Source organism: Eptesicus fuscus, chromosome 3 (genome assembly GCF_027574615.1).
Source record: "Eptesicus fuscus isolate TK198812 chromosome 3, DD_ASM_mEF_20220401, whole genome shotgun sequence".
Lineage (NCBI taxonomy): Eukaryota > Metazoa > Chordata > Mammalia > Chiroptera > Vespertilionidae > Eptesicus > Eptesicus fuscus.
The window spans coordinates 107,410,041-107,432,687 of NC_072475.1; the positions used below are offsets into that span (position 1 = coordinate 107,410,041).

Consider the following 22,647-nt stretch of genomic DNA (forward strand, 5'->3'; position numbering starts at 1 on the left):
TGAGAAACAGTACTTGATTGTTAATCCTAGTAGAGGAATATAGAGAATATATTTTATAAAAAACAACACGCATTTTGGAATGTGTTTTATTTTTGCTCTGTTAGCACATAAAATGATGAAAATCTGTGAAAATCTGATTCTGGAGAACCCGAGGGTTCTTATCTCTTTCCTGTGACCCACTGTAATATCACCTTTGAAAATAGTAAAAATAATACTTTTTGCTGGGTTCAAACTTTACTTGGAGCAAAGAGAGGTAGTTAAAAGCTTTTGTTTAAAGCTATTTGATAAGTTCTTACTGAGAGGAAGTAAAAGCAAAAAGAAATAACATAGGACTTAAATGAGCAAGAGTCAGGTGATGTGGAAGTTTTATTCAGGGATAATTGAAGACTGACATTCTGGTGAAAGGCACAAAGGAGAATTAATGGCTTATTCCAAATTGAGGGTGATTCTTTAGGAAGTATGCTGAAGGATATACTTGGCAATAAATTTGACAACTAGCATGGTCTCTTTGCAGGTTGACTTTATCTGAGATTCTGGAAGTAGAAAACCAAATTTGCCTTTATCTCAAAGCTCAAAGGCAAATGTGTGCTTGATGCCCAGGTTGTAGGCCCAATCTAAAGATGAACCTGATGTTCGGTCTGTAAAATATAAGTAGTAAATATTTAATTAAAACAAATACTAATGTTTGTCTTGAAATGGAAATTCACTGGTGTAAATTAGCAATAAAAATAATTATGTGTACAGTTAATTGCAGTAATGAATGGGAGTAGTGGTCTGCGTAACACAGAGTGTAAAATATAATCATAGCTTTGATACTCACACACATTTAAAAAAATGCTGTGCTTTCAAAATTACATTTTGCATGGCTCAGCACTCTAAATTGAGTTTGTTTCCTGGCAAACAGTCTCAGAGGGAGGCATTCTGAACCAGGGCAAGCAGCTGAGGAAATCACTGAGGAGGGGTCACTGGTTGCTGAAATCCCACCAAGGAAAACTATACATATAAACTAGGCAAAATTACATTCTTTCTAACAGTCCAGGTCTCTTTATATTCATGTTACTAGGGTAAACTCTTTTCATAGTAAAAAGACCAAGAAAGTGGAAATCAGTTACCTTAAGCATATATTTAACCCCCTAATTCAATTTTTCCATGTCAACTTTTATGAAATTTTATTAAAAATGTTATTATTTGGTAAAAAGATTGAAAATATAGACACATCAAGAAGTTATATACACATAAGGTTTGTTTTGTTTTGTTTAAAATATATTTTATTGATTTTTACAGAGAGGAAGAGAGAGGGATAGAGAGTTAGAAACATCGATGAGAGAGAAACATCCATCAGCTGCCTCTTGCACACCCCCTACTGGGGATGTGCCCGCAACCAAGGTACATGCCCTTGACCGGAATCGAACCTGGGACCCTTGACTCCGCAGGCCGACGCTGTATCCACTGAGCCAAACCAGTTTCGGCATATACACATAAGGTTTGTATAAGTGCATATAAATACCAATATGCATTTATGTAATAAGATAGTATTTTTTACACATAAAATAATTTATATTCCAGGACAAGTATTGACATTAACATTTTAGGTTTGAAAGTTAAGAATTCAAAGCTGTGATGAGAAAAGAGAGAACACCTATTTCAGTGCAAAGAGGTAAGATTGGCTCTTAAATTATTCAGCAGATATTTATTGAATCTTTAATATGAATAATTCACTTTACTTGGCATTGTGGAAAGTGGGAGGTGCAGTGTAGAAAGATGAAGATGTCATTGGTGTCTTTAAGAACTTAGAATTTAGGTGAGAGAAGTCAAAGATGCAAATTAATAGAGACTAGACAGAATATATAAATACCATAGGAAAGGTACAATATTTTATGAAGTTTTTAAGGAAAAAAGAGATCATAAGGGTGGTGAGGAAGATGGCACTTCAGGCCCTTGATGGAGGTGATACTGGAGGGGAGCCTTGAAGAAAGGTGCACTTTTCTCAGATGGAGATGTAAGAAAGGCATTCTGGTCAGTGAACCACAAGGATGGAAAAGCATGGAGGTGTTTTTAGGGACCGGTGACATCCAGTTGTACTGGAACAAAGGGAGCTGTGAGAGTTTGTAGGCAAAACTTCGAAAACCTGATAAGTCAGGACAAAACAACTTGTTTGGGAGGCAGTAACAGCCATTTCTGCGCTGTACTTAGGATGGTTAATTTGGACTGAAAAGAGTAGAGACTAGGTAGGAAGTAGCGCAATAAAAGCCTGAGCTAGTATAGACTCGTCACACTGGGAACAGAATTGAGAGCTCCATGTAAGAAACACTGGAATGGAAAAGTCACAGAATTTTATAAAAATTAGTGATATTTCAATCTGCGTGGCTGAAAACTCCACATCATTAACACAAAAAGAAACTCACAGAGGGTAGTGATGGGGAAAAGAAAGAAAGACACAAGGATATGTTTAGATCAATCAGGAATCTGGAAAAATGAATTTTAAAATTTCGGCAGAAGCATCATAGGCGAAATTGGTTTGCATAAAATCATTATATCTTTCTGGTGGATTAATTCTTTTATTATTATTAATGTCTAGAAAATTTCTTTGCTCTGAAATTTACTTTATCTGATATTTAATATGGCCACTCCTTCTTTAATTAATGTTTTCACAATATATATTTTTCAATTTCAACCTGTCTATGTTATACCCACCACATATCAATCTATAGTTCTGCCAACAAAAAATCTTCATTGAGTTTTACAAGATAATGTTTCTGTTGACATTAAAACAATTTTCTTCTTTCAAAGAACATTAGGTGCAAGGAACTTACTGTAATACAATCAAAACAAGTAAAAATAAAACTGAACTAAGCTAGGAATTTGGTTTTAGACCAAAGGAACCCACAAAAGTGATGCTGGTAAATTAACGTATTTTTTAAAAATGTTATTGACATGTATTAAATATAATAACCAGCACTTTTATATCAACACTAAGTGAAAATTCTATTTGAACCAAGAGCTGAAGCTAGAGATACATGGTCATAAGTTGAAATATTTTCTCTGCCCTTCTGTTTGTTAATATAATCTCAGCTTGAATTTCTCTTAGTAGATAGACATTGGGTATTGTGAGCTACAAATTTGAGGTTTTGATTTTCTTCTTTTCCAGATGTATTGTGGGAAACAGCAGTAGGTTGAGAAATAGGAACACATGTAGCAATTTTGGTGTGTTGGAAGGCAATAAAAAAGGCACTTTGAAATTAACTTTTTAATTCATGATGTAACTCACAAATGGATGATTTTAATTCTTGCTAACCAGGTACTATTTCTAGATGGCAAAGGATTGGATATGCTGTAAATATGCAAATGTAAACATTTCACAATCTTTTAACACCAATTTTGTCATCTAAATATTGCTGCTTGTGGCAGAGTACTTGGTATACCATTTGACTGTGGTCTGAAATGCTGATTTTTGTTCCTGTTCTGCTCTAAAGTAATAAAACCTTTCTGTATGTCAATTTTACAGTCTATAAATGAGGGATTTACCTAAATAAGATCAGTGGTTGTCACACCTCGTTTCATCTTAGAATCTCTTTGGGTGCTCCAAAAAAAAAAAAAAAAAGAAAGAAAGAAAGAAAGAAAGAAAGAAAGAAAGAAAGAAAGAAAGAAAGAAAGAAAGAAAGAAAGAAAAAATGCAAGTGCCTGGACCCAGCACAGATTAATGAGATCAGATTGCTTTGGGGTGGGGCCTGATCACCTGTATATTTTAAAAGTTCCTCAGATGACTCTAAAGGGAAGTGAGGCTTAAAAACCATGAATTATATCAACAATTTTCAACTGGTGTGCCACAAGAATTTTTAAAATAAGCAATACCTGACTATTTAGTCAGGGGTACTGAGCTCTTTCCTCTTAGATTGTCAAATAAGAAAATCACAACAGCCTGCACAAAAACAATAGCCATCCCCTGTGAATGAATCAAAACTATACCCCCCCCCCTTTTTTTTTTTGGTCAGATTGCAAAAAATATATTTTTTGTTGTGCTGAGGAATTTTAATAATTAGTTTATGTGTGCCGTGAGATTAAAAAGGTTGAAAACCACTGAATTAGATAATCTTTTATGGTTTAATTTTTTTTCGGCTTTAAGTTATTTGCTGTGTTTGCTTCTTAGGTTCAAATTGTAAACATTTATTTTTTTTTCTGGAGGTCAGAGATCTCTCCACAATTTGGGTTTTTAAAATGCTCTTTTTCTTCTATCTCTATCAATTCAAAGAGAGAAAAATACTGGTGAGTTCTGGATGCTTTGTCCAAATCCCAGGACTTGTTAAGTAACAATCAGGATATTGGAATGACTAAGTTTTAATTGTGGTGCCTTTATTTTCTATTCTTATCAAGTCAACCATTTTGTACCCCTTACTTCTCATGAATGTTTAACATTCAATCAGGTGCTTTATTAAAGCCGTCACTTCTAAGAGTTTTGAACACCTATCAAGCTGCTGCAGCCCTGTATGAAAGAGGCAATGCTTTTTGAACCTGAATCCCTTTAAAAATCTTTTAATATCATATAATACAAAGTTTAAAATACTGCTACACAGTTTTACACAATAGTAATTCCTCTTCACCCTATCCTCTCCTTTAGAAAGTGACACACGTTGGCATGGATCGATGGTATCTTTGGCTATCTGCCAGTTAGAATGTAACTCCTTGAGAGTAGTCTTTGTGTCCTAACTCTTCTCACCTATCTCTCAAAGCTCCAAAATGCTGGGAAATTATTAGATAGGTACTCCATAAATTAAATGATTGTGATGCAATGCCATGCATAGCTCTACTCTGCTCATAATTTGCATATACTAGTATAGATGTGGAAAGTGTGAGAGTAATAATCCTTTGATTTTCTAGTTGCCATTTGAAAAATGTATTCCTGTTTGGAACCCTTTGTTCTTTGATGCTAAGAATACCTGTGAGTTTTTCAGTTTATGGTTGTAAGAATTGCTCTTATATCATATCTGGTGGCTTCTCTGGCCCTGCTATTTTTCAGTTTCCACAAAGTAGGCTGCCATTTTAAGCTGGTGTTCTAGTCTGTTCTCTTGGTCTTTGCTTTGCTTTTTGTCCATTCATGTAGCTGGGTATAGCATTTGTTTTGAAATCCTGTTGTCCTCCACTTGTATGTATAATGAATTCCTGGCATGTTGCAGCATGATCTGTTTGGGTGCTGGTGATTGGCTGTGTAATTGTACATTTTCTTCAGCCCAATGACTAGTGATTGCTGTTGAATGTTCTGTAGGAATGGGATTTGTCTGTTTGTTTTTTTTAGTCATTAATCTAATTCCATAAAAAGGAGCCTCCAATAAGTTGGCTCTAGAAGTTGTATGTGATGGCTACAGCATCTTCAAATTTCATGGCAATTGCTAGTTCAAAGTTTATACTTTCAGCTTGGGCAAGGGAAGTGGTTTATGAGGTATGGCAGGTAGAGTTATTGCAAGAAATCCACACATTTAAAAGGTATAATGGAAGTAAGCAAGTGTTTTTGGTGGTGATGAGTCGTCCATGAAATGCAGTCTTTATGCTAAAAATATTGGCTATTTTTAGAGAGTGATGCAGGCTATACCAAGTCCAGTCTTGAGGTTTCAATCCATGTTTACTCTTTTTAGGTAAGTCAGGACACCACTTTCATTAAGACACCATGCCCTGCACCGTGCTAAATATTGTGTGGTCTAAGAGGAGATTGGATGTACTGGTATAATTCTTGCTTTTGAGGAATTAAATTTTGTTAAGAAGTTAAGGTTTTGTAAGTAATTTCATTGGGAATTTTCCATAAAGTTTGGGCCTAAGAACTGAAACTTGTAAATGGTTTGGAGAAACAGCAATTTTTACTAAAGTATTTCCACATTAACACCAATGGGATCTAGCTATAAGAGCAAACATGATCTCACTTTCTAGGGTCTGAATTAATGGCCTTTGGTGAAAACCAAATGAATGTATTTTCATTGCTTGAAAATATAAAAGCCTGATTATTTTAGCTGAAAAAAAAAAAAAAACCACAGGAAAAAAAATCTATGCATAGTGGTCAAAATCATGGTCTTTGGTTTTTGTTATAACCTGGGAATGAATCGCAGTTCAAGTATTGCCCAGTCATAGGGTATTCTGAGGATATTTGGTCATGTTTACAGGTACTCTTCTGTAGCTTCTTTTTGCATCTCAATAATATATTATTTTATGGCTTGTAAGGAATATAAGTCAGTAATATAAAATGCAAATTACTAGAAAGTCTAGAAATAGGGAAGAGTAAGAAGTACTGAGACAGTAAAATAAAACTACAGAACTAGAGCCCTGTAACCTCCTTTCTTAATCCAATATAGATTTCAGTTAAACACTTTAGGAAGGGGCTGGTGAGAGAGATAGGAAACTGGTTTTATATGGTCAAAGTGGCTGAAACTGTTGGTTTCCCCATTTTCTCATCAGGAGCTCAGGAAAAGACTATGCTTGCTTGGGAGACTAGCCTAAGTAAGAAAGAACCCAATTAAAGTTAAATGATTAAATATAAAACTATTCCCTCCTGGGTGGTTCAGCTGACTGGAGTGTTGTCCTGTACACCAAAAGGTTGTGGGTTCGACTCCTGGCACATACCTAGGATATGGGTTTGATCTTTGGTAGGGGCACATACAGGAGGCAACTGATTGATATTTCTTTCTCTCCTTTTTCCCCTCTCTAAAAAAGCAGAATAAAAACACATCCTCGGGTGAGGATTAAAAAAAAAAAAAAGAAGTATCAACTCTGCCCCAATTAATTCTTATCATTCCTGAGAGTAAAATATTGTGTAGCTGATGGGAACAAGAAGAGGGATGAATTAAACTCTAAATTGTTTTGAATAACTTCTTTTGACCTCATAACCTTGTACAAAGTTCAGTATAATTTGTTTCTAGAAAAATATCCTCACCAACCGCAGATTTTATCCCCCAGATTCACATATGATTTAAAATCACCTGTTAAAAGTAAAGGTTAAATTAGCAATTCCAAATGTTCTAATACAAATTTACAAATTCTATACTTTTCTTAAATATTCATAAAAAAACAATTAGGGAAAATGACACAGTAAGTAATAGGAAAACCTTACAAATGATTGATGCTATTGGGCCATAGATGTAGTGGGTTGCATATGGAGTTGATAAAGCATCGGTGCTGATCTTTGCAACTTTGGCCTATAGAGAAAGGGAAGTTAGGAAGTTAGGGTACTATGTAAATGCCATTAATTTACTGGGGATTTAAAAAGTCAATTATACTGGTTATTTTGCATTTGAAGATCAAAATAAAATAAATGGTTAAACGAGAAATGTATTTTCAGTAAGATATATTGTCATTGTGAAGACTTCTAAATGTGGAATCAGTTATCTGCAATAATGTCATATCTCATTTTGTGTTTCTACACATTCTTTTCTCTCTGTTTTTTTCTTCCTCCCTCTCTCACTTCCTCCATCTTTTTATTCCATCATTTCTTATTAAAAAAACCATATCTTTCTTCTTCCTCTCGGACTTTGTTCTGGCTTCTTTGTTTGGTTTTCTTTGAGCTTTGGTATTTTATTTTATGTTTTTAAATTAGATTTATTGGGGTGACATAGGTTACTAAGATCACATAGGTTTCATGTGTACATTTCTATGATACATGATCTGTATATTGCACTGTGTGCCCACCATCCAAAGTCAAATCATCTTCCAACACCATATATTTAGCCCCTTAAAACCTTTACTATCCCCTACCCTCCTTCCCTTTGGTAACCACCATACTGTTGTCTGTGTCTATGATTTTTAGTTTTATAACCTACATGGGAGTGACATCATATGGTTCTTAGCTTTTTCTGGCTGACTTATTTGATTAGCATAATATTCTCAAGGTCCATCCATCCTGTCACTGGCTTCAGATTTTTGTCTCTTCCAAGCCTGTTTCTCTCGTCCCTCCTTCCTTTGTCTTTATAGGTTCCACGTTGCCATAGGACTTCCTCTGCCTCAGATTTTAGCATGCCCAGGGAAGAAAGGTGGTGCACCTCTTTAAAATAGTTCTGTGAGCCCTGGCTAGATTTGCTCAGGGGATAGAGCATCAGCCTGTGGACTGAAGGGTCCCGGGTTTGATGCTGGTCCGGGAGCTCCCGCCCTGGTGGGGGGCACCCTGGAGGCAGCCAAACGATGATTCTCTCTCATCATTGATGTTTCTATCTCTCTCTCCCTCTCCCTTCCTCTCCGAAATCAATCTTCATTCTTCTCTGAAATCAATAAAAAAATGTATTTAAAAAATAGTTCTGTGAAATTAGAGTTTTATTTCCAGAGTAGCATTTCATGACCTTTAACACACATTAGTATTTGTGCTATGAGAATGATTTATTGGAACAAACTTTAGTGGAATATAGTCACTAAAATATTTGTACTCTAAGTGAAGATTTTTTAAGTCTATGTAATTAAGAAATACATTTTTCTTAATTTAGTTGCTATATAAAAACTCTTACTTTATTCAAATAGTTTTGTGTGTATATTTCTATTTTTTTAATCTGTAATGCCATTTTATTAAAGGCAGATTGAAATTGCATTGGTGTGTCTTTGTGTAGGTTATTAATACTCATGGATTCAGATTTTCACCTATTTGGTTAAAGAAATGATTCTTGGGCCATAGCTTGCTTGTATGTTTTCTTAGTTTTATATGTACAGATGGTTTTAATGATTGGTCCAAATCTCTGCTTCAACTCAAAATTAAATGCTGTTTTGCTGAAACAATTGACTGAAGTCATAATGACAATTGTGATCGCTTAAAAAATTAAAAATAATTTCATGAGGTAGTATTTGAACCATAGCTTTTACTCGATGTGTTATATTTGCCAACTACCAAGGGATCTGGGACATTGGATTTTATCTGTTTTATTTCTTTTCTTCTACAGCAATTAAAAATATTTATTTATTTATATGGATATTCATTTATTCACATTTCCAATTTCTGTGATTCACTGAAATCCATATATAGAATTCTTTTTTTTTTTTTTTTTATGAAGCTAACAAATTTCCATAGAGTGGAAAAGGAAGCTTAGTGGATTCTAGTTCTGAAAAGACTGAGTTCTTAGTGAGGAAGTTTCACAAGCATCCTTTGATAGTAATAGTCTTCCTTTGGATAGTAAAAGAATTAATATAATTTCCAAGCTGATCTGGAGAATGAAAATACAACAGATGTTCCTAAATCTGGTGTCTCAGGGATAGGAATAACAGATGTCTTTGCTATTCTATTAGGCTTTTACTGTGTGTGGTTTTTACATTATGATGTATTGTAAATGTTTAACTATCTACGTAGTTATAGAATTCTACCCTGATGGCCCAGAAGTTTCTTCCTACTGGCTTTATCTTATAATCATGTTGAAAGATTTTTATTAACTGTATACTTTTATCACATGAAAAATTAATCTAAGGATTATGTTTTTTAACTCCAAGGTAAACTTCATTTGTTCTATTCTTTGGTATTAAAATGTGGAATTATTTTAATTTAACCCAAGTTGTTAATGAAGAACAGACTGAAAGTCAATGGTGGTGTGAAGACATAAGCCACAGGATTTTCGCTACATACCAGTTCCTCCTGGTCAGGTGGCAATTCTGATGTGTATCCGTAGGGAAACAACAGCATCTGGCAGCAGGAGTGCATGGTGATGTAGCCCCTGATTGATTTCAGGTGGCTTAGAATGAAGTCAGTGACAGCTTTGGTCTCCTTCTCCGGTTCTGGGGAGGGACCCGCATGGGTTTCCCCACATGGGTCTTTGGTGGCAGGAAAAGCTGTGGAGGACGTGGATGGAGGAGATCACAGTCTGCTCCCCCGCAGCACAGCCCCACTTCTTCTGATGGGGATTCACAAAGTGCTTTAAGCATGTTAGTCCCCCAGGTTCACAGGGCCCCTCTGTGTTTCTGGTGTGGTAGTCACTCAGACTAACTTTGTACACACAGCTCAGAGTGTAACAGATTTAGCCCAGTGGAACATTCTTAGCCTTGTTTATTTCTCCTCCTTTTCCCAGTCTCAGGAGTAATACTCCAGAAGCAGTCCAGGGCCGGGGGCCAGATAGAACCCAGTTCCAATTCAACCCCAGCTCTAACTTGCTGGCTACTTTCTTTGAGCTCGAGTTACTTCACCCTGTTTCAGCAGGCAGCCCTCAATCAGGGAAGCTGCTACTATCATATTCATTATGGTAGAATAGAATTAAAAGTTGAGGTGGTATTTTCAACAAAGTTAGGTTATGAAAAATATTATGAATTGAGGTAGTGGTAATTTTTCCTTGAGTATATATAACGATCAAGTCATATTTGTGTAGCAAGTACAAAGTCATCTGATGTAGCAGGTCTTTGCTTATTATTATTGCATTTCCATGAAACCTTTCACTCTCTCTCTCTAGATGTTTCTTTTCACTGAACATCTGAAGAACTACCTGTATGTTGGTTTTAATCACTGGCATTTCTCAGCTGTTACCAGAACAGGATGAGGAAGCTCCTGAGATCTCTCTTCAGAATATCTGAATTTTTGTACCTCTGGATTGTGCTTAATTTCAGCAAGCTAAATATATTAAGTGAGAGATGGTTTGATAAACAATCCCATGCCCCACTTCCTCCCATACAACAAAACATTCATAATACTTCTATTATAGTGATGATTATCTTTCACTTTTCAGATTAGAAAATGAACACCACAGAGCTAATACATATCTTTACTGAAATAAGTAGGTGGTTTAAGTAAATTCAGTGTCTAAACACTCTTTATAGCTCTTTTGCTTGAGATCAAGTCAACTCACAGTCCCCGAGGCATTAAAGTTCCTGTTGAGGTCAGTGCCGACGCACTTGGAGTCTGGGTTCTTGGGACGATTTTTCCTCCACATGCGTTTCTGCAGGATCAGGTGATGGAAGTGTTTACAGCAGGTGATGGAAGTGTTTATAGCAGATCAGTTTGCGTTTTTCAGGTTTATCATTTCAGATCCTCTCTGCAAGTGTCTACAGCTTTACTGGAAATCTATCTAATTAAACTGAGGCCCTTCATTATAACAAAATATATTGTTTTTGCATAACGTAATATTTTCAGAAATATTGCTTTTTATATTAATATTCTAAGTTAGTTTTAAAAACTGTTGATTAGTTCTCAGTGTTAGAAAAGATAAATGATGTCCTGAAATTGCCTATACTTTAAATTATAACTTCATTACATTGTTCACCATGTATAGATTCAGATATAACACAGGTCAAATTGTGACTGTAGGAGCATACTTTTCAGAAAAGGACTTGAAGAGGTAGTATTTGTCTGGAAGTTTGTTATTAATCTTGTTTAGCAACAGCATGGAAATAAAGGATCCTGTTAAAAGACAGATAGATATCTGTGCCAGTTTTTAATTTCTTTTTTGATACAATTATTCCCCCTCAAATTCTGTCCCAAGTTGATGGAATACAGTGACTTTTGCTTTGAAGTCAATGTGTTCATAATATCTTTAAATGACTTTTATTCTTAGCTAAAATATGCTTTAGCAAATATATAACATACATTTTTTATAATTACTGCTTTATTTTCTTTTTCCACACTACCAGTTTCAGCAGCAAAAATTTCATATTATTTCTTTTTATTAATTTATTTTTATTGTTGAAAGTATTACAGATGTCCCCCTCCTTTTTTCCCCATTAACCCCTTCTATCCCATACCCTCCCTCCCAGGCCTTCACTACACTATTGTCTGTGTCCAAAATTTTATATTATTTCAAAGACATCTATGTAGCTAGGAAATCTTGCTTGTCTTAGTCTGAAATTGAGATTTTTTTGGTTTTGTTAATTCTCACTGAGGATATTTTTTCCACTGATTTTTAGAAAGAGTGGAAGGGAGTGGGAAGAGGGAAAAGAGAGAGAGACACATTGATTGGTTGCCTCCTGCACAGCCAGGACCTGGGCAGGGAGATGAAACCTGCAACTCAGGTATGTGCCCTTGACTGGAAATCGAATCCGAGACCCTTAGGTGTGTGTGTGTGTGTGCACATGCACCAATACTCTAACCATTGAGCAGCACCAACCAAGGCAGTTACCCAAATCTTAAACTTATTGCATAGCAATTAGTGTGCATTAAAGTCAGTAAATAATATGTTGTCCAAATGCAAAAGATAAACTACAGAACAGTACCTGTGTCCATGACCAAATATACCCATCAATGTTGAACACAGGAAGAACATAAAAATTCATTCAGTCCAGGAGTTTGATCATAATTTTGTTTTCCCCATAAGTTTTGGTTGCCTGCGGGATAAAAAGAAAAACTGAAGCTATTGGTGTAAAGTTTAGTTATCATGTGGAAAGCTGTGGTTATAATAGTAAAACTGCCATTCCTTAAGTTATTTGCCAAAAGTCACATGATTTCAAATATATTTCTCCTAAACTGCAGAAAAATAAATGACCCATATAGATGACAGAGAAAAATGACATTTATTCAGACTAATTAAATTAATTGAACTGAGCATTCTTTACAGGATCATTTCATTATTGAGAATTGTAGCATTTCAAATGTAGCATGCAAGATACATTTCATAGGGAGAATAGAGGCCAAGTGAAAATTAGCACAACTTATTTTAAATGGATTATTTCCCTCACATTCCTTATGTACATATGGATTGAGTTTGTAAACATAAGAATATGCAAATATTGGAGAGGATTCATAAATTAATCATAATAAGATTAAATAAAAAATGTTCTATTGATAACTCAAGCGTTTAGAAATTGACCAACATTTTTCCTCACATCTGACTGAAATTTCTCTAAGTATCTGGACTTTCTATAGCTACCTAAAATCTCTGTCATCCTTCTTGGAAAATCTCTCTAGGTACAGCTATACTGGCTCCAGGAGATATCTTAAAGTCTTATGATGGGTTTCCTTTATGGGTTGCATAAGGGGAGCTTGGGCCCTCAGCTGGAAGAGCTAAAACAGGGCAGTAATAAATCAGTTCTACTCGCAGATTCATTCCCAGTGAAACTATCATGCCCAGAAAGCCACTGTCACATATTGCTTACATAAGCTGTGGAAAGAGAAAGTTATATGTAGTAGAAGTCAGAATACAATAGATATAGAGTGAGAGGAATAACAAACTTTTTAAAAAAGTGAGTCATTTTTTCCTTGGGAAGGAAATTTAAGTTTGCAAAGTGCATGTGTGGGCAATGAAACACCTAAACAGAAATTAAAGATCTGTGCTTTGAGCTTACTGAAGAAAGGCCATGTTTGTGGATTGTAATCTATAATAATAAAAGTGTAATATGCTAATTAGACTGGACAGCCGCAGTGGCGGGGCTGAGGCAGAGGTGCTTAGGGGCAATCAGGCAGGCAGGCGAGCAGTTAGGGGTGATCAGGCAGGCAGGTGAGTGGTTAGGGGTGATCAGGCAGGAATACAGAGTGGTTAGGGGCAATGAGGCAGGCAGGCAGAGTGGTTAGGAATGATCAGGCAGGCAGGCAGGTGAGTGGTTAGGAACCAGCAGTCCCAGATTGTGAGAGGGTGCAGGCCAGGCTGAGGGAACCCCCCCCAATGCATGAATTTTGTGCACCAGGCCTCTAGTATTAAAATAGTTTCATATTTTCCATACTTAACTATAAGAAAAATTCTCATTTTGTAACAAAAGAACTTTCTTTTCATTTTTTAAGCTGTCAGCTGGAATTTAAGAAGTCTGAAAGAAGGTGTCAATTTTATAAAACCAATGCTAAGTAAAATCGGAGCATTTATTTCCAGGCAGCACCAAATATAAGCTTGTCCAGTTCAGTGGAACTGCACTTGTTTTAAGGGGAGTTGCCACTTAGTGAGGTGCTGAGACTTGACAATCAATGGAGGGTTGTGTGGGTGTTCCATTCACTTACCTGATAGACGCACCACTGGCAGAATGCTGGGGAGATCTATTCTCGTGCATGAATGCCACAGTCCATAAAAATAGCCTTTCTTCTTTCATCCTTTTTCCCAATCTATTTAAAAATAAAGTCAAGATATTTTGCATGAATTCATAGATTGATCTCTTATTGTCCTATAGCTCATTCACATTCTCAAAGCAATTCTTTCCCCTGTCTCCCATTGAGTGAGTACCTGTGTAAGCACATATGTTCTCAGGGAGGACCATGGCATATACCTTACTAGTAAATTATGTCTATACATAATTCATAATTTATTCTATAGTGTATTTTTCAAAAGTCTTCCCTAATGTCAGATTTGTTTTTAGGGTTATTTTTTAAAATCACAATCTATTGTTTTTCTTATTTTACTGCTAATATCCTTTGGTCTGAGACATCCTACCTTATAATAGAGAAACATGCAAATTGACTGCACCTCCGCTACGCCCACGATTGGGCCGGCGGGAGGCTGGGGGGCGGGACTCCGGGTGGCATATCTGGCCGTTGAGAAGATCAAGATGGTGGTGCCCAGTCCTCTTAGTTGGGGGGTCCCTGGGGAGATCGCTGCCCCGGGGAGGCGAGACCTGGCTGCCCAGATGCTCAAGAGGGTATCGGGGAGATCGGCACCCTGGGGGGGCGTGGCCGGGCCCATCAAGCCGCTCCCGGGGGTCCCGGGGCGATCACCACCCTGGGGGGGGCGTGGCCGGGCCCATCCCGCCGCTCCCGGGGGTCCCTGGGGAGATCGGCAACCCGGGTGGCGTAGCCGGCCCATCCAGCCTCTCCCAGGGGTCCCTGGGGAGATCGGCACCCCGGGGAGGTGAGGCGGGACTCGCCCAGCCGCTCCCAGGGTCCCTGGGAACATTGCAGGCATGTGGTTGCTGAGACCCAGACCAGGCCTCTGGCCACAGATTCATAGCTTTGCGGAGACCTAGGGCAGGGATCTGCCTCATCTGCAGAGAGACAGAGGTTCTGCAGTGCCCCCAAGACGTGGGTAGGCCCAGCCAGGGATCAAGGGGCATGGAAGGACTCCTGGCAGAGGGCCAGGACCCTCACCCCTGAGGCGGGGGTTGAGGGGTTGTGCCACCTCAGTGGAGGGGTGCTGCACTGCAGGGTACTGGACTGACTGATGTGATTCAGAGAAGCTCCCAGTGCTAATGGGCCTCGTTCAGAAGGCCTTCACACTTCAGAGGCAGTGACTCCTGCTCCTGCCTTGACCCAAAAGCAAGCTCACGACACCCTGCCCCATAGCAGAGCATGCCTAGGCAGTGAGTGGGAAGCCTTCCACCTGCTTCGGAGAAGGGGGAGCAGTAAAGAATGGGGGGAGAGGAAAGAATGTGGAGCATCCGCAATGAAGAGGTGCTTGAGAAAGAGGCCCTGAAGCCTGACTGGAAGGTTTGTTCTGTTTGCTGGGCCGCTGCCCCTTAGGAAGCGCAAAGAGCATGGCTCTGAGGGCTTCCTGTGTGCTGAGTCAAGTTCCACAGCCAACTGGAATTGGCCTCAGTTTCCTGGTCTGTAAAATGGATGAAGCATGTCCCAGTGCCTTCACTGAGCTTTGATGGCCAATTGAGATACTATATAAAGAAAATGAGGGAAGAAATGAGAAAGAAAAGGAAGGACAAGCAACACAAAAGAAAGACTGAAAGGAACCTGTAAACCCATTGTCACTTAAATAGGGAATATAGTCAGTAGTGTTGTAATGATGGTATGATGCCAGGTGGGTACTAGAAATATCGGGGAACACTTTGTAAAGTATATGATTGTCTAACCACTATTCTGTAACTAATATAAAACCTGAAACCAATACAAAATAATGTTGAATGTAAAGAAATGAAAATTGGAGTGAAATTTTTATGAATTTCAAAGTTTAAATAAAAGCTGTAAAGGAAGGAAGGGGAGAATAAAAAGTGTTTTTCATTTTGCCACTTCATTAAAAAGACAGTTGTCTTTATATGGTGCTTTTATATTTTTCTAAGTCATTATCTCATTTTAATTTCCGGGCAACTTAAAGACAAGATAAGTATTCCCTCCACTATTCAAAGAAAGGAAATCTTGGTGTCTGGTCCTAATGATTCAATCGTCAAGCCCTTATTGTAAAGCAGGGTTAGTAAAATTTTCTGGGAAAACCAAGATGGCGGCATAGGTTAAACACCTAACCTGCAGCCGGGCACAACAATTTCAAAAATACAACTAGAGGTCAGAACGGACATCGTCCAGAGCCACAGGAGAGCTGGCGGACTGAAATGCCCACAGCTGGGGGGAAGGAGAAGGCCACGGGGACAATCGGGGGAGCCGTAAAAGCCTGAGGTATGGAGAAACTGGCGGAGACACGAGCACGCGCACCTGCGGGGAGGATGGAGCCGGAGAGGAAGGGGCGGCTGACGGCCTGGCCAGCGTTCACTGGCAGGAAGGAGATAAAGGCTCCGGAGTGCGCTAAGCGCCGGCTCCGACTGCACTGAGCACCAGTTCCGGGCGAAACCCTGGGAAGCCAGGCGCAGGCTGGGGGAATGAATCTGGGCTGTGGGGTGCAGGCACAGAGGAGCGGTGGAAGGCAGAGTTCCAGAGGCGCGCACGGGAAGGGGCGCAAAGGACGGACTGTTGCCTGCGCCACTGAACTGCCCTAGCGGGAAGGAGACATAAGCTCAGGACCGTGCTGAACCCCAGTTCCGACTGCACTGAACCCCAGTTCCGGGCTAAACCCTGGGAAGCCAGGCGCACGCTGGGGGAATGAATTTGGGCTGTGGTGGCGGAGGCACAGAGAAGCGGCGGCTCCAGACGCGCGCACTGGAAGGTGCGCAGAGGACGGACTTTTGCCTGCGCCACTGGGTGGCCCTGCTGGGAAGGAGACAGGGACGCCAGACTGCGCTGAGACCCAGTTCCAACTACACTGAAACCCAGTTCCAGGCGAGAATCTGGGAGTCCAGATTCATTAGGGGAGGGACTGGACTGTTTGGCAGTGGGCGAAACTCCAGGGCGCGTTTCTCTCAGAGGTGTTTGCAAGGAATACAGAGGGACACAGACGCAGGAGCCTCATAGGGCGGGGCTGACAGGAAGCCAAGGTTGTAGGCTCCACCCTGTAGCTCCGCCCCAGCCAAGCTGAGCAGAAGCTTTTTCCTGCTGAGTGCCTCAGGTAGTGGCTGACCCACACTACATTGGAGACCCAGAAATGAGGGCATCTAGTGGTTGGTGTGAGATGACACCAGATTTCAATCACTTGCATAAGGGAGGCATTCTAGAGGCAGACTCAGTGAGCGCCAAGGCATTGCTGCATCAAGACCCGGCCCACAAACATGTCTCCTGCACAGCAACTCTTCCTATATAGACAAAGAGGGTCCTCACGGCCAATTGGCCTGGAGGACAATTCCTCCCAGTGACACCAACAACAATCAAGACTTAACTGTACAAAGGAGGACCAAGATGGAGACATAGGGCGGCAGCCTGATCGTTGCCTACCACAACAATATTGAGACTACGACGGGAGAGCAGAGCAGACACCAGCCAGAAAGACCGGGGGGCTGGCTGAGCAGATGCTCTACAACTAGAATAAAAGAGAGGGGTACGCAGGATGATGCTGATGCCGGTGACCCAAAGTCCACACTTTAAGAACTATGGCTCAGGCGACACAATGGCGGCCTGGAACGTGCTCGGCGCAGTTCCCCCGGCGGTCTCCGGCTGAGGGGACGGCTCCACTCGCTGCCGAGCACGGACAGACGAGCCCCTGGGAGACATGGGGTGGGAGACTCCGTGCTTGCTGACCTCCGAGTCCTTCAAGAATCTCAATGCCCCGAAGTGGCCAGGTGCGCACGCTCAGCGACCGGCCACCGTTGCAGACCCAAGGGCCGACGCAGCGACACCGGACCAGCCCACCGCCGTGCACCGGGCACACCGGAGCCTTGCCGAGCCCGCTGCCCAACGAGTTCTGCGGCAGCCGCCCTGGAGCTCTGAGAAAATGACCGAAGGAATTGCTGAGAGGGAATTGACCAACAGGAATTGGGATCAAGAAGACGAAACCCCGCTGAGACCCGAGTCCAGGCGAGCCTGCGAGCCTCTGGGCTCAGATATGGTCACACGCCTCTGGGTCTAGATGAGGCCTCACGCCCCTGGGTTTGGGTGAGGCCAGGCGCCCCTGGGTCCAGGTGAAGCTGGATTCCGGGTTCGGGTGAGGCCATGTGCCCCTGGGTCCGGGCGAATCTGAACCCTGGGTCCGGGTGAGGCCGTGGGCCCCTGGATCCGGGTAAGGCTGGGTCCCGAGTCCGGGTGAGGCCATGCGCCCCTGGATCCGGGTGAGACCACGCGACCAGGGGTCTGAGAGAGGTAACGTCCCCCTGGGTCCGGGTGAAGCTGAACCCTGGGTCCGGGTGAGGCCGTGGGCCCCTGGATCCGGGTAAGGCTGGGTCCCGAGTCCGGGTGAGGCCGTGCGCCCCTGGATCCGGGTGAGACCACGCGACCAGGGGTCTGAGAGAGGTAACGCGCCCCTGGGTCCGGGTGGCCTCGTGCACCTAGGCCCGGGTGGGGCCGCGTGCCCCTGGGTCTGGGGGAGGCCAGGCGTCCCTGGGTCCGGGTGAGACCTTGTGTCCCTGGATCCGGGTGAGGCCTCGTGCGCCTAGGCCCGGGTGAGGCCACGTGCCCCTGGGTCTGGGGGAGGCCAGGCGTCCCTGGGTCCGGGTGAGACCGTGTGTCCCTGGATCCGGGTGAGGCCTCGTGCGCCTAGGCCCGGGTGAGGCCACGTGCCCCTGGGTCTGAGAGAGGCCACGCACCCCTGGGTCCGGGCGAGACCATGTGTCCCTGGATCCGGGTGAGGCCTCGTGCACCTAGGCCCGGGTGAGGCCATGTGCCCCTGGGTCTGGGAGAGGCCAAGTGTCCCTTGGTCCGGGTGAGACCATGTGTCCCTGGATCCGGGTGAGGCCTCGTGCACCTAGGCCCGGGTGAGGCCACGTGCCCCTGGGTCTTGGAGAGGCCAGGTGTCCCTGGGTCCGGGTGAGACCATGTGTCCCTGGATCTGGGTGAGGCCTCGTGCACCTAGGCCCGGGTGAGGCCACGTGCCCCTGGGTCTGGGAGAGGCCAAGCGTCCCTGGGTCCGGGTGAGACCATGTGTGCCTGGATCCGGGTGAGGCCTCGTACACCCAGGCCCGGGTGAGGCCACGTGCCCCTGGGTCTGGGGGAGGCCAAGCGTCCCTGGGTCCGGGTGAGACCATGTGTCCCTGGATCTGGGTGAGGCCTCGTGTACCTAGGCCCGGGTGAGGCCACGTGCCCCTGGGGCTGGGAGAGGCCAAGCATCCCTGGGTCCGGGTGAGACCATGTGTCCCTGGATCCGGGTGAGGCCTCGTGCACCTAGGCCCGGGTGAGGCCACATGCTCTGGGTCTGGGAGAGGCCAAGCGTCCCTGGGTCCGGGTGAGACCATGTGTCCCTGGATCTGGGTGAGGCCTCATGCACCTAGGCCCGGGTGAGGTCACGTGCCCCTGGGTCTGGAGGAGGCCAAGCGCGCCTGGGTCCGGGTGAGACCATGTGTCCCTGGATCCGGGTGAGGCCTCGTGCACCTAGGTCCGGGTGAGGCCATGTGCCCCTGGGTCTGGGAGAGGACAAGCGTCCCTGGGTCCGGGTGAGACCATGTGTCCCTGGATCTGGGGGAGGCCTCGTGCACCTAGGTCCAGGTGAGGCCACATGCCCCTGGGTCTGAGAGAGGCCACGCACCCCTGGGTCCGGGCGAGACCATGTGTCCCTGGATCCGGGTGAGGCCTCGTGCACCTAGGCCCGGGTGAGGCCACGTGCCCCTGGGTCTGGGAGAGGACAAGCGTCCCTGGGTCCGGGTGAGACCATGTGTCCCTGGATCCGGGGGAGGCCTCGTCCACCTAGGCCCGGGTGAGGCCACGTGCCCCTGGGTCTGAGAGAGGCCACACACCCCTGGGTCCGGGCGAGACCATGTGTCCCTGGATCCGGGTGAGGCCTCGTGCACCTAGGCCCGGGTGAGGCCATGTGCCCCTGGGTCTGGGAGAGGCCAAGTGTCCCTGGGTCCGGGTGAGACCATGTGTCCCTGGATCCGGGTGAGGCCTCGTGCACCTAGGCCCGGGTGAGGCCATGTGCCCCTGGGTCTGGGAGAGGCCAAGCGTCCCTAGGTCCGGGTGAGACCATGTGTCCCTGGATCCGGGTGAGGCCTCGTGCACCGAGGCCCGGGTGAGGCCACGTGCCCCTGGGTCTGGGAGAGGCCAAGCGTCCCTGGGTCCGGGTGAGACCATGTGTCCCTAGATCCGGGTGAGGCCACGTGCCCCTTAGTCCGGGTGAAGCCGTGCCCCTGGGTCCGGCCGAGACCAAACCAGAGGGAGTCGGACCTCCGTTACCACCATTTGTCCACCATCCAGAGCTGAGGGGTCAGTGCTGACATGTACACATAAGGAACTGGTGGACATTGAAATTGGGTCTCAAAAGAACTGTTGGTCCAGAAAGAAACTCACTACAGACTGATTCATTTGCCTGTCAGCATAACTATTATTGCTTGTCTCACATTCAGTTCTCATAAGTATATATCTAGTGACATATGATCTCGCTCATCTAGGGGAAATGATGAACAACATAGACTGAGGAACAAGAACAGAACCAGAAGCAAGGAGGCATCGATCGGACTATCGGGCCTCAGAGGGAGGATAGGGGAGGGTGGGGGGAGGGGGAGAGTTCAACCAAAGGACTTGTATGCTTGCATATGATCCTATCCAACGGTTAAGTTCAACAGGGAGTTGGGGCATGCGTGGGGAGGGGGGGGATGGGAATGGGGGGATGAGGACAAATATGTGACACCTTAATCAATAAAGAAATTTAAAAAGAAAAAATAAATAAATAAAATAAAATTTTCTGTGCAGGGTCATATCTATACTAATAAAAGCCTTGGGGGTGATCAGGCCAGCAGGGGAGGGTATTTGGGGGCAATCAGGCCTGCAGAGGAGCAGTTAGGGGGCAATCAGGCCAGCAAGGGAGCAGTTAGGGGGCAATCAGGCAGGTAGGTGAGTGGTTAGGAGCCAGCGGTCCCGGATTGTGAGAGGGATGTCCAACTGCAGGTTTAGGCCCGATTCCACAGGGATCGGGCCAAAACCTGCAGTTGGACATCCCCCGAGGGGTCCCATATTAGAGAGGGTGCAAGCTGGGCTGAGGGACACCCTCCCCAGTGCACAAATTTCGTGCACCGGGCCTCTAGTAGATTATAAAATTGCTTCTGTTTCTGTCATTTTCTTTTGTTTTTCTGTCTTTATAACCTGGGGATATTTTGCTTGGAGTGGACAAGATTTTGTGGTTGTGTTTGAAGTGGGTGTTTGAAGGGCTGTCATTTTGAAGAGAGGTTAGATTTGTTTGGTGTGGTTGGAGAGAATGGATGGATGGGAGTTTAGGGTAAGGAAGGACTTCCCTGTTATTAAGGGGATGCGTCAAAATCCAGCAGCAGCTGACTGTAATAATCAGCTCGGTTATAGAAGGAAATCCCCTTCAACATGGGGTGGAAATGCCTCACTTACTGTTCTGGGATCCTATGATTCCATGATTCTTAAATTTATCTTTTCTTCATGATATTTTAGTAATCGGTTTCACTGAATTTTAATGGGATAGAAAACTGTTTTATACACCAGAGACATCATAAACTCTTATAATAAAGATACAGAATAAGTAAGATGTTTGTCTGCATTTATCCACTGCATCTGACAAATGGTTTAATCAGGAACTTTTTTGGTTCCACCTGAAACCAACTGTTACTTCTATTTTAGAATGGATGTCTAGAGCTTAAATGTTCTTAAAAAATAACTTTTTATTATATCAAAATTAGCTATATGTGGCAAAAGGTAACATTAAAATTCATGTTTTTCAACAATAATAAGAATCAGTAGTTCTTGAATTATTTTTACCTTGAGAACATACAGTGGATTATTTTCAACAGTAGTTCCAATTTTAATATGAGAGACCATGTCAGGATGCTTATGCACCATTTTTTCAGTCCAAGCAACAATCTTAAGAACAAAAGCAATTTGAGGAATTAGAATAAAAGAAAACTAAGTGACAACAAATGTTGAGGATAACTCTTTTTTTTTTTCTTTTTGGAAGCACAGCCACTGTACTGTACCTTGATCCAGGCATTGCATTTTGCATAGATGTGCCTGCCTGGGATATCTTTTTTTAACATTAAACTGTTTCTCAATCACTTCTTGTAGATCATGAATCAAGATTCTGTTTGACAGAGGAATGATAAAATGCACATTTACTAGGGAAAGAAAAACACATTTATCTTTAATTTGCAGAAAATTTCTCTTCCCTTTTCTTTATCTTAGATCAGGTTATTCTCTTACCATAGCCTTTAGACATGTCATGTGTCTGGCTTCAGATCTTTCCATTTATCTATAGCTGTGCTGTCCAATATAATAGTCTATAGCCACACATGACTATAGAACACTTAAAATGGGCTTGTCCAAACATAGATATTGCTGTACATGTGAAATAGTTCACTAATATGTTATATTCATTACATGTTGAAATACTATTGTGCATATGCTAGATTAAATAAAATATTTTGTTAATATTGCTTTTTTAACAAAAAAAATACTAGAGTATTTAAAATGTGCAGGTGCCTTGCGTTATACTGCTATTGGTCAGTGCCACTCTATAGTCAGTCACCTACAATCTTCCTTCAAAGCACACACATTCACAACATACAACACAGACAAAAGTGGATATTCTTATGCACAAATCTAATGACTGTCCTGAGAAACTTGAGTAACTATAATAATAAGCATTTACTTAGCTCTTA

At 42.8% G+C, this 22,647-nt stretch overlaps 1 protein-coding gene across 1 annotated transcript in view; it reads right to left on the reverse strand.

Moving 5' to 3' along the window:
* Window positions 1-450: 450 nt before the first annotated feature.
* CPA3 (carboxypeptidase A3) overlaps window positions 451-22,647 on the reverse strand; it is a 41,082-nt gene continuing 18,885 nt past the window's right edge. Inside the window, 10 exon segments of the mRNA XM_054710272.1 lie at window positions 451-638; window positions 7,091-7,175; window positions 9,572-9,774; window positions 9,824-9,830; window positions 10,779-10,868; window positions 12,139-12,249; window positions 13,850-13,951; window positions 21,752-21,853; window positions 21,967-22,020; window positions 22,022-22,070. Coding sequence (XP_054566247.1) covers window positions 451-638; window positions 7,091-7,175; window positions 9,572-9,774; window positions 9,824-9,830; window positions 10,779-10,868; window positions 12,139-12,249; window positions 13,850-13,951; window positions 21,752-21,853; window positions 21,967-22,020; window positions 22,022-22,070 — 991 coding nt within the window.